Genomic DNA, 12,275 nt, shown 5'->3' on the forward strand with positions numbered 1-12,275 from the left:
ACAGAATTTGGAAGTGCACAGCGATGATCTTGGGAGTAAGTGTGGATATGAGGCAATCTAGATGTCCTTTTCACCACCATGCCTACAGCTCCAGCAGCACTAAGCTTTGCACCTCTCTATAAAGGCTTGTGCACATGAACACACATGCACGCATGAAAAATAAAAGAACATAAACACACAGACATCTTTTCTTTCCCCACCACCTCACTCTATCAAATGCAAGAGAACCTGTTTTTAAGATAATCGAGAGGCACTGTTGACTCAGTAAGAATTCTATGTAATCTAAGGAAAAGACATCTTTTTCATGGTTAACACTCTTGATTCTACTGCACATTCCTAGCAGAAAAGTGTCAGACAAGAAATCAACTGACTAGATAACTGGAATAAGAGCAATTTCCAAAACAGTGATTATAATAGACACAACATTAGAATAGGACATTATATTCCATACTGTATTTATTATGGGAAGTGAGATGCAAAAAATCATATTTCAAAACCATTAGGGACAAAAGTAGCTAGCCAGCTGAATCTCAGTATTTTAAAAACCAATTAAAACAAATGCAAAATGAAGGTTGGAGTCTATGAAATCATTATCTTTGAATATACATGACCTTCCATCTTTATCCAGTAAATGAAGGGTTACTGAACCATGTCCAAGCTTTCTTAAACAAACTATGTAATTATCTTTGTAGAAAGACATGATGCCATAACTACTTTCATTCTTTGAAATATGAGTATTGTGTTTGTTCAGTGATTGGATATGGTAGTTCATTTTGGTCTTTCTCAATAATTCTGCCACATTGACAGGATTTTTGATGATATTTAAACTGATACACATTTTTAAAGAGTACATACATTTTCTTTAATGTAAGAGCAAACACTGGTGAACATCAAGATTTCAGGAATTGTATTTTTATCACAGGTAAACCCAGGCAGCTGCAGTCACCATGTAGTGTCTCTACAATTGATTAGCCTTACCCATCTCTAAGGTGTGAAGACTGTACATAGACTCTCCAAACCATGAATGTGTGTTCAAATGTTATTCATAACCTTTAGTGAAAAGTGGCTGTATTTGTGCTTTCCTAATATAATTCTCTATCAAGGGACAACTCTGATATTTCTGTTCATATTGTCAGTCCAACAACTAGCTAACAGTTTTCAGTGCCACAGAGTCAGGGTCAAATGATACTACTTTTAAGAATGCCAGTCTCTGATCTTTATTTAACAAAGAATTTTCTTTGAGAAGAAATGAGAGAACTTTGATCAATTCATTGATGAAAACCAATAAGCTGGGTGTTTTCATACAACACTGTCAATAACTGGTTAATGACACTGGCCTTGGGATTAGTCTGCAGAGCACCAAGTCTTTCTTAAGGAACTCCCAATTGCTCATGTTGTCCTATCTATCAACATGGCCTATAATTAATTTTCACTTTGAACTTTTATTTCTCTTCAGTGTGGGTACACATCATTTCACTAATCTCAAGAGAAGGCCCGTGATTGTCTCTACTTTGAGTATTATGTACACTGGAGACATTCAGAGAGACTTCAACAAAAAATGTAATCTTTCTGTCAGGCTGTGAATATACGTGCTGGTAAAGTCCAAATTCAGCTTCCAAAATATAAGTAGTCTTCCCCAGTGTGTGCCATTTCCAGATATAGTTCTGTATTTAGGAAACAGCATTAATCCTCTGAAACTGTTTAGATGCCAGACTCAGTGAGATGTTAAATAGGCTGGACTTTCTTACACATAAAAATTAGTTGTTTTAATTTGTTAATGACTTATTCTAATGTAGTAGTATGAATAAGTGTATTTGCGTGTACATCTATTTGAATATGCTATTTACATATGGTTATATATACATTTTATGTGTAGAAAATGAAAATACACATTGATTAGCCCTTTTGAGGCTTTTGAGTAATTGTTTCTTCATTTTGCTTTCCTGCAACTGCTTAGAGAATTTAGGTAATTCATACAAGGTATGTACACAATCACACCCATGGTATGTACATACAGTCACACACTTAGCACAGAGGATGTGTGAGGAATGTAAATCAACCCAGTGGTCAAAGAACTGACCTTACTTGTGACTAATGGCATGTGAAATTAGCTCTGGCATATTTAGTAACATGCCAATGTACAGACCGCTCCATTCAGCCTTTGTGGTAATTATGCTGGCTACTCTTGTAGATGATAAAAAACAAACAAAAACAACAACAAAAAACAAACAACAAAACAAAACAAAAGAAAAAAACAAACAAACCAAGCCTGGTTCCTCCTGACCTTCAACTGAAAGGATACATTCTGTCACTGAACATACATGAGCACTTTTGTTGTATTTATTCACTTTCCTGCATATGCCTAACTCATAATAAGAAATAGCCTTTAAATGGGTGATAGCATGCTTTTTTTTCTACACATAAAAGTGACAGTCACTCACAGATTTTGCACACTTACAGAATGTATAGATATACCACAACCAGCTACAGTATTATGCACAACATATTTTTCACACATTGGTACAGCAGGAGTAAATATAGAGATTTAGGAATTGCTACTCAGAGAGTTTTTCTTGACTTTTCAGGCCAACTTGACTTCTGCCATGCTTGATAGGAGGTACCTGTAGATCCCCTAATAGCAAGCATTAGTAGTCATTCCTCCCTTTTAAGGACTGAGATGCAGGACTAGGACCCTGCCATCCCACAATATATTATTTTAAGACATGGCAGACAGTGACTTACTCTGAGACAAGGCCCAAAAAGAAAGTCAATCAGTAAGAGTACCTCCAGACACAGACAAGCTCCTTATGCTCATCTGGTGTGGTTTGCTCCACATACCACCTTCACAAAGAGCTATTATACACTACATGCATCAGACAGAAACTATTTAATATTTAGAAGTGCTCCCCTAGGAGACAGGTTCATTTTTAAAATAACAAAAGTTAATACTAGCAGCAATGTTAAAACAAAATAAACCCAAATTATAATTTTCTCTAGCCCCACCCCAGGGTGGGGCTGATGACTTTTCCATGTTGAAGAGATGTAGAGGTTAGACATTTTCGCCCATTTACTTTTCCCTAGCAATTGTAATTCATGAGAACATTTCATCATAATTATCATTTTGTTAGTTGATCATCACTGTCTTTTCCTGAAGTGCACAATACGTGACTTAATTCCTAATACTTTGCAGCCAATTAATTTTGAACTTGAACCCAGAAAGACACTTGATGAGTCATTAGTACTCAGACATCATCTAGAACTTTCTCTGTAAGGCATTATTTGATGTTCCTTTTGCGAGAAGGGGTCACGTTTCTGCACTTTTGGGAGCCTGCTTTACACTGCTAAGTACAGCAAACCACTATATCCACTTAAGTGAATTGCATATGGCATTCTAGTGTCCAGGAAGAGAAATTCCTGTAAATTCAGTCCTTTTATTTGACAAAGGTTCTGGTTGCAGCTGATTTGAGTTTGAGGCCAGCAAGACTTTCAGTGGTTCCTCTTCTGTCATGGCTGACACGAGACAGAGATGCAAGCTTATCTCTGCTCCTGGTCATGGGTGTGCTGCTTCCACATGTGAAGCACTGAGCCAGGCTTTCCAGCAGAAAGCAGAAGTTGTCCCTCCACATATCCTGAGTTAGTCCATCTTCGCAGAGCAAACTATAGTTATATAATATGTGCTGGTGCACTTGCTGGTACAACTGCCTCTTTTTGGCACAGTATTGCTCAGCTTTAGTTTCACAGTCAACAGTCTTTATTCTCAAATTGGCTTCTGAGATACCTGGGTCTGAGGAAACAGATGCAGAAATAGCATCTTGTTGCACCATTCTGGGACCCCACCACCATCTCACAGAGTCTGCACTTATTTCGGTGTCCTTTATAATTATTGTCATCTTGATTTTCCTAACAGCAGAAGTGTCTTCAGGATTGTCTGCTGTGTGTTTATACAGACACACATTTACAGATGTACTGAGTTTGCTTTGAGAGAGGTTATTTGGTTGTGGCAAGTGAGTAGCTGAGCTGGTGAGTGTTCAGCGTTAAACACAGCAATAAAGACCTCTTGCAGATATCATTGTGAGACATAAACGCTCCACCTCAGTTCTTCACTTATTTTCTTGGTCATTGAAAATCAAACTTATTTGATTTTCGTAGCCAAAGAAAATACTTTTTCTTCCAAAAGGAAGATAAAGTTCATGGAAAACTGCTTCAATATGTACAAAGCTATTTTTGCAAAACTGTTCAAAATTACATAGTTATTCATAAGCCTATGTGTGTGCACAGATAACTTTTACAATCACTCATCAGTTGTAGAATTTTGTTAGGATAGGGTAGAGTCCTAAGGACAGCAGGAGATTCACAGACTGCAGTTTCATTTGCCAGGGGGCAGCAGGTGACCTGCATTTGGAAAGAACCAACCAAAGAGGCCACACACAAGCCACAGGGCTAACAGAAATGACATGCTGGGTTAGAAATGTGACACAGTAGGTACTGACGGGGACAGAAACAAGACTTCTGATTCGTCACGTAGACAAAGCAGTGGTAGTGTCAATGACATCAGCTCACTTAAGATCCTTCAGAGTTCCACCATGTCACAACACTGGGGAGTTTTTAAGCTTATTTCTCATACACCACTTAGAATAAAGCAGGAGAAAGTAGACATCCTCATCTCCATGGCAGCACTGTAGATAATTAGTAAATCTGAGTCTACAGAAAATGGCAGGCCAGTGTTCAATAAAAGCACATAAACCTATACATAGGTGTTATTCTAATACATTGTTTTCTTTGTACTTATCTAAAAAAGTAGACAAGAAATATGGGGAATTACGTGGCACTAGAAGGGGACCTTTTAAAAACACTTTCACTGGAGAAGTGAAAGGAGACGGTGATTTCTCACATATTTGCAGTAAATGTAAAGAGTGAATACAAAAATGGCTGGCAAGTGACATTAAGGGAACACTCTCACACATCCCCTACAAATAAGAGCTGAAATACCATTGTGTTCTACTTTTGATGTGGTATATATACCATGCCCAGATGCCGGAGGATCCCAAAAGGAAGCAAAACGAACCAACTGGGAACAGCAAAATCCCAAGTCTCTCAGATCCAATCAAATGACAGTTTCCTTATGTTTATCTTTCTACTTTGAGATAGCTACCTCTGGTTAAGGATTTGCTTACAAAGTCCAACCTCTGCACCTTAATGTTTTACATGCACATTCAGTCCAACTTACTTCAGTTTTATATTTAATCTACAACACAGGGAATACAGATATCCAAAATGATGTGTATCAGATGATTTCTAAGAATAAAAATCTATCAAAGATCAAATCACATTCTACATAGCTGAGCTGGTCAAGGTAGGAAAACACGAATCTGTTTTACAACTATTTCATTTTGGACATACATACACATGAACGGGTTTCTGGTTAACTTTGACATAATATAATGCTTATCTAATGTCACTGATTCAAAATGAAGGGTTGATCAGATGGTCACGGCATCAAAACCCACTAATTCAAACAGATGTTGTTATAAAATCATTGAATAAGCAAATTATAGTGGAAGTTGGGGTGTTTGTCTCACAGTCACAGAAACAGAATAATCACAGTATTTATTAATTAGCATTTTTGCATTGAAAATGTTGAATGGACTGCTAGACCCTGAGTTCTCACTTCCTTTATTACTGATGCAGGAAATATTTTCTCTTTCTTTCTTTAATAAAACATTTACTATCTCTATTTCAAAATCTGAGATATATTAGGAAGGTCTAAATGACATGTGAAAAAATTAATGGCTGACACAAATAACTCCCAAACTAGTGTATGCTACACAGAAAAGGCAGGCACAGCAAGCGATGATGAGGGTGCCAGGAAAGCCACCACGTGCCTCCCTGGATAAAGAAGGCAAGGGGTCCCAGTGATGTCCTGAAGGTCAAATGTTACATCATGGACCTACAGGAAGGAAAATCTTTACATAGGATTTTACTATGAGAGTGTCTACAGGTAGGTACCATGATATAAACACCCAAACAGGTTCCCAGCTTCATGTATCCATTTGGTAAGGCATTTCCACTGCTGTTTCTAAAAGCCTTCAATTCTATAAGATTCAAAATGAACAAAGAACAAAACCTCTTTTTATCATTTTGTGATTTTTTTTCAGTCTTGTAGAAATTATGAAGTTAGTTCTAGTACCAAAGAAAACCAAACTTATTAATCAAATATTTCTTCTTAAGGTTTGGATTAGAGAGGCGCAACTGTAACACCCAACCGAGCAGCTTTGATTGACTGAATCTGGGACAGAGATGCCTACAGCTCTCCCAGTCCTCGGCTTCATTGATCTGTCTAGGCAGCTATGCTTCCTCTAAACCCACAAACACTATTGCTGATCAGAATTCTTTCTTCTTTCCTGTTGTAGCACTTCACAGCAAAGGATTGCTAGGGCCCGCCATCTGGAGTGGGCCCTGGGGACAGCTGCTCCTGGGTATGCAGGGTATGCACAGTGTGAGTGCTGACAGGTGACAGAAGGCCCCAGTGTGTGCAAGATGGGAGACAGATCAAGTTCCAGCAAAGGCATCTGAGACAAATGAGTACTTACACTAAAAGAGAGTTTTAGGCTAAATCTCCAACCATTAATATAGTAATTTGATCAGTAATTTGGCAGTGATTTCTACTTTATAAGGCATTCTTAATAGAGGCCAATTGGTAAGAAACTGAAAATGTGCCTTATTAAAAAATTCATTGTAAGTTCCAAGTATAACACTGTAATTATCATCCTCCAACTCAGAGAGTGCTGTCACCATGGCCTACTTATGCAGTCACATACACAGTTACATTGCTTTCTTAGAAATCAAATGCAACAGTTTCAGAGCTCAGGTATAATTTTCATGTTTATGATCTACAAATTAGAAATAATTTGAAAAAGCCAAAATAGATATTTGGGTATACCATTGATACTTGAGCCTCATGAGGAGTGATTTCGGCAAAAGCAGTTAGCGGTTGCTCTTTCTTTCACATTTAGTTGAGTGTATTAACAGCGACCTTCAGGTCAGCACTGGCTAGAGATGATGAATGCCAAAAGGAAGGTCTTCCCCGAATGCCTGGTCTGCATACAACCCCAATGTGCAAGCTGTTGCTCTTAACCCAGCTCAGGGCCCCAAGGATGTTCCCATGACCCATGTTTATCCTTCAGTAGAAACCAGTGAGAGAACATGGCCACCCAAGCTCAAGATTTCATGAAGATCTCTGAAGTATGTCTCTTAAAAGTGATAATCTGAGCCTGGCGGTTGTGGTACATGCCTTTAATCCCAGCTCTTGGGAGGCAGAGGCTAGCCTCGTCTACAGAGCAAGTACCAGGACAGGCTCCAAAGCTACACAGAGAAACCCTGTTTTGAAAAAACAAAAAAAAAAAAAAAACGAAACAAAAGAAAAAGATAAATCTTGAAGGAATCCAGGTTGTACATTTGAGGAAGCAGAAACTGTTACCAGAGGATGAATTTACAATTCAAAATTTACTGTTATCCTTCATTTCATGACTCTAGTCGTGGACACTTCGTGTACTGTGAGAAAATACCACTTTAATTTGCTCAGAAGCACAGAGGCACACTTCGCTTTCAGTGCAGAAAAACGTACAGATTTAAATTCCTGTTTGGTACAGGCAGTACTCATACTTGGAGGCGTAGCTAAGTTTTCTAGCTAGAACTTGTTCACATAAAAAACAGGTTAGCTTCAGATGATTATAGCCAAATCATATTTGTTAGTAAGTGCTTTTGATTACTTTCATTTCATCTTATTTGTCCCAGGAATGAATCGAATTTGTTTCAGTTTTTCATATTGAGGTTCTTATGAACTACTTAAACCTTCGTGGTGCTAGCATCCTTACTTCGTAAGAAGTCATCACAGTGTTGCTAATAGTGGTTTTTGCTAGTTTTAATGTAAAGCAGATATTTTAGTGGCAATACCACTCTGCAATAGACTGAGGTGATAATACCAAATGGCGCATGTGTAGTGAAAATGTATCTGTATAAACAATTACGTGTTTAAAAAAAAAACAAAAAACCTCAGTGAGGATTATTTCTTCTGAATTAGGGGTGCGGACCATCTCCTAGCTTTGTTTCACTTCTTGTGTTCTGTCAATGGGAAATGGCATTTTTTTTATGTAGGACTGGATAGTTAGTAATAGATAAATCTTAAACTTAATAGTTGCTTTTACTCCTAGGTCTCTTAAGAAAACAACAGTGACAACAAACCCCAAACAAAACAGAAACCCAAACTCTTAAGGTTTGACAGGGATAGACAGAAGGAATACCACAACCCATACAGCGGCGCTGCTTCCTTTCAGTCCAACACAGAAGACGGGGCAGGGCGAACACAGCAGTTGGGGCGCCGGAAGTTTTGCAGCATGGACTGCAGAACGCCCTGCTGTCTCCCTTTGAGCTTCTTACTTGAAGAGGAATCTGAGGAAATAGATCTTCGAGTCTGGCCACTTTGTGTTTTAACTAGCTTCTCGTGTTCCTTAATTTGTCTTTGTAAATGGTTCTGGATGGCAATTCCCAAGGACTCTGGGTCCAAGGAAGCACCATACACTTCCCAGGTCATGCCCTGGTCATCCCACACTACATCCCTGACTCGCTTGGACTGTTTCAGGTGCAGCTTGGAGTCTGCACCCATCTGTTTCTTCTTTTCTCCAGGTGTGAGCCCCACCTGGGCAGCAGCTGCCGTCACGTTGAGCTCCTTCAGGAACTCGCTCACCCGGCTGGCCCTGCGTGGGCTGGCCTTGACCGAGCGAGAAGGGGTCCTCTTGCCAGATCCTGGGCTAGATTCGCCTGTGTCATCGGATGGCAGGCTGAGACTCGTGGCTGTCTTGGCCTGTCTGTGCTCTTCCATGGTGTTCTGCTGGCTCTTCCTCCCTGGGGAGGGTGCAAGGTTGGCCTCTGATCCTGTCCCTTCACTTTCTTGAGGTTTAGGATTTAGTAGTAGGGTTTTGGCATCCAGGGTGCAGGTGGTTCCAGGTGCGTGTCCTTTGACAATAGGAGGAGAAGCGGGCTTCCCGTCCTTTACCCTCCTGTTATCGCTGGGGTTCAAGCTCTCCAGCTGGTCATCTGTACTGGCACCTCCGCGCGAGTCAGGTAGTTTGCAGTCTGGTTCTGCTTTGTGGTCATTTGTAGTTTTCACTACAAATTCAGGTGGCCTGGGTTCAGAGTTCCCTAACCCGTGGCTTATCTCAGCTTGACCTCCAGCAATGAGGGAAGTCTGGCCAATGGGGCTGCCTTTCTGGGAGCCAGGATTAGTACCTGTAAGCTGCCTGGAGGTTGTTTCTTTGCTTGATGAAGACTGGCCATCACCCACTGTAGCATGGTTTTGACTGGAGGCCATCAGTGAGGGTTTAAAGGCTTTCCCCGGTTGGTTTTCCGGTTGGCATCCCCCTTGGGAAGCTGCCGGAGTGGCAGCAGCTGGCTGGATGTGCACCTGTGGCACAAAGGCAACGTACTGCCTTGACTCCTGGGAGTCTATCATGCTGTTAGAGAGTTCCAGTGAGTGGCCTCCACGGCTTTCACCATGGCACACTACACGTAGCTGCTCTTGCCCGTTCTCCTGCTCAGGAACAGGAGTTTCCTTTAAGGATGCGGGGAGGATGCTGGGGCTAGTAGAGACGGACCTGCTCTCCACGCTTGCCACTGCCTGCACCTCCGCATCTTGCCAAGCCCTTCCAGGGACCTCCTTAGTCTCCCTTTCAGCTTGGCAGGTCATGGTACTGGCTTCTTTGAACCTTGACACGGGACTCTGCACTGGCAGCGGTACCTTCTTTGCATCTGGAGAGCATGTGGAGTCTCCGCTGGCCAGGGGGTCTGCGGGAAGCTTTTCAGACCCTTCACCTGTGGTGTCCAAGGCGGTGGCAGAGGGCTGATTGTTCCCTGAGCATCCTCCTCTTGCTAGAGGTTCCTTGGGCCCTACTGTGGTATTACTGTTGACTTTTTGCCCTTCCCCATCAGGTCTGTCAGCAGAAGGGGATGAGGGAACCCCCCTTGCCGGGTCTGAAGCCTGCACAATCCCCTGCATATTTTCTGGAGAAGGAAAATCACAGAGTACTTCATTTCTGCTGCTGCAACAATTTGACTTCTCAGGTTTGCCACTGTTTGAGTTTGCCTTTGACTTCACCAAGGAATCTTCAGGTACCAGAGAGGTGCTAGTATCTGGCGGGTCACCTCGGGTGGCATGGTGAGTGAGCTGGACGGCTGGCATTAAACATGGTGCAGGTGTAAGTTCCCCTTCTGCAGTAGGATCTGGGCCTGGAGCTGCCAGCTCCTGGCTTCCTTGCAGCTGGGGGTCATCGGGAGTGCTGTGTGTGTGGGACACTGGTGCCGCCTCATGTAGAACAGGCGCGGCCATGTCTTGCTGGCTGGTCTCATGCACACATGCTTGCATCAGGGCCTCAGCAGCTGCACTGAGCCTGAGGCTGAGTTCAGCAGGGGTGTTGCCAAGGCCACTAGCATTCTTCTCTGGCTGAGCCTGTTGTGGGGAGATACTCTGCAGCTCTCCTCGACCCTCTTCTTTCCCAGAAGCTGCCACCATGGAGGCCTTCGTCACTCTCAGAGGGTCAGGTACAGTCCCCATGGGACTTCTCTCCAAGAGCACTCCAGTGCCTGTCTCACGTCTGTTTTCCACTGGAAAGTAGTCAGAACTCAGGGGGAAGACATAGGGACGAGTCCTCTGGTGAACTGGCCTAGGGAATCAAGCAAACACCATCATTAATATGGCATACCTTTTCAGGAGGAAATAAAATCTGAACTGCCACTTTTGTAAGATCACATAAGTTCATTAAAACTTCTCTGCTTGAAAGTAGACTGGTGGTACAGGTCTGCCTTCCCAGATCTCAGAAGACAAATGCAGGAGAGTCACAAGTTCAAGGCCTGCTCAGGCTAGAATGCAAGTGGCAGGAAAGCCCGGGCAAGGGAGTGAGATCCTCTTAAAAGATGTGTAAAGGATTGGGGGGTAGCTCAGCAGCAGAGCAGCTCCTAGAATGAGATGCAGATGACACAGGTTCCTTCGATAGGAATGACAAACAAGCAAATGACAACAAAACCACACACACACACACAACCACACACACACACCACACACAACAACACCAAAAAAAACTTCTCAAATCTGTTGATTCAAAACTCTACTTGAGGTAGAAAGACTGAACAACAACAACAAAAAAACAACCTAACTGTACTAATATTATTTCAACTGACTGGTTTCTGCTCACATTCTGGTGCTGCCCATTGGGTGAGTTTTTAACTGAGCTACCTTCTATAACTACTTCAGAAGTCATCATTGTAATCTGATTTGCCAGAAAAGTAAAATCCATCAGTGCCACTGGGACTAACTCTGTGAAGCACTGAGCAGACACGAGGAGATGAAGTCTTTGCAACAGAGTATCCAGAATTAGGTCTGGACATAAGAGGGTCTTTTAGTCTTTGATAAAAGGGCATTTCAAGTCTGTTAAAGGATCTAATAGAAAGGACTAGTAAATGATCTAGAACAGTTGTTCTCAACATGCTCAACCTGTGGGCCATAACCCCTTTGGGTTAGGGGGTCAAATGAAGCTTTCACAGGAGTCACTTAAGATCATTAGAAAACACAGATAATGACATTAAGGTTAATAATAGTAGCAAAATTATAGTTATGAAGTAGCAATGAGAATAATTTTATGGTTGGGATCACCACAATCTGGGTAACTGTATTAAAGAACCACAGCATTATCAAGACTGAGAACAACTGCTCTAAAAGGAAAGACAGAGCAGGCTTGATTTATTAATCATATTCCTGTTGACAACAATCCTAGATGTATTTATATGGACTAAGGCATTAAAATGTAAGACATAAATAAAGATCATGTAAGAAATAAAATCTAGGAACCATCGCTGTAATAGTGGCAGCAGTAGTATGCTTTGTGATAAGGCATAAATTAAGAAAACAAAATAAAATAAACAAACAAACAAAAAACAAATGGATAGCTACATGAAATTCAAAACTCTTGCATAACAAAAGATTTCATAAAATATATTTTAGCTTACATATTTGAGGGGGAAAAGTTTGCAAAAAATGGAAGTCCTTTGAAAATATCTATATTATAGCAAAAGCCCTTAAAATTTTAAAGGAGGCCAACAGGGGATTGATCCAGACTCCATGAATGTAGTGTCAGTGAGGAGGCCTCAGAAATCTCTGAGGCCTTGGGCAGAAGATCAGTGTTTACCATGCATATGAATGAACTTTGAGAGCCCATTGCACATGGAGG

General features: G+C 41.3%; 1 protein-coding gene across 1 annotated transcript in view; it reads right to left on the minus strand.

Moving 5' to 3' along the window:
• Positions 1-438: 438 nt before the first annotated feature.
• The window catches only part of Gprin3 (GPRIN family member 3), a 75,810-nt gene continuing 63,973 nt past the window's right edge, over positions 439-12,275 (minus strand). The window contains exon 2 of the mRNA XM_005076053.4: positions 439-10,715. Within this exon, the coding sequence (XP_005076110.1) occupies positions 8,330-10,606 (2,277 nt within the window). The 5' untranslated portion in view covers positions 10,607-10,715 and the 3' untranslated portion in view covers positions 439-8,329. The remainder of the gene's footprint in view (positions 10,716-12,275) is intronic.

The sequence above is a fragment of the Mesocricetus auratus genome, unplaced genomic scaffold (genome assembly GCF_017639785.1).
Source record: "Mesocricetus auratus isolate SY011 unplaced genomic scaffold, BCM_Maur_2.0 Super-Scaffold_100676, whole genome shotgun sequence".
Taxonomy (NCBI): domain Eukaryota; kingdom Metazoa; phylum Chordata; class Mammalia; order Rodentia; family Cricetidae; genus Mesocricetus; species Mesocricetus auratus.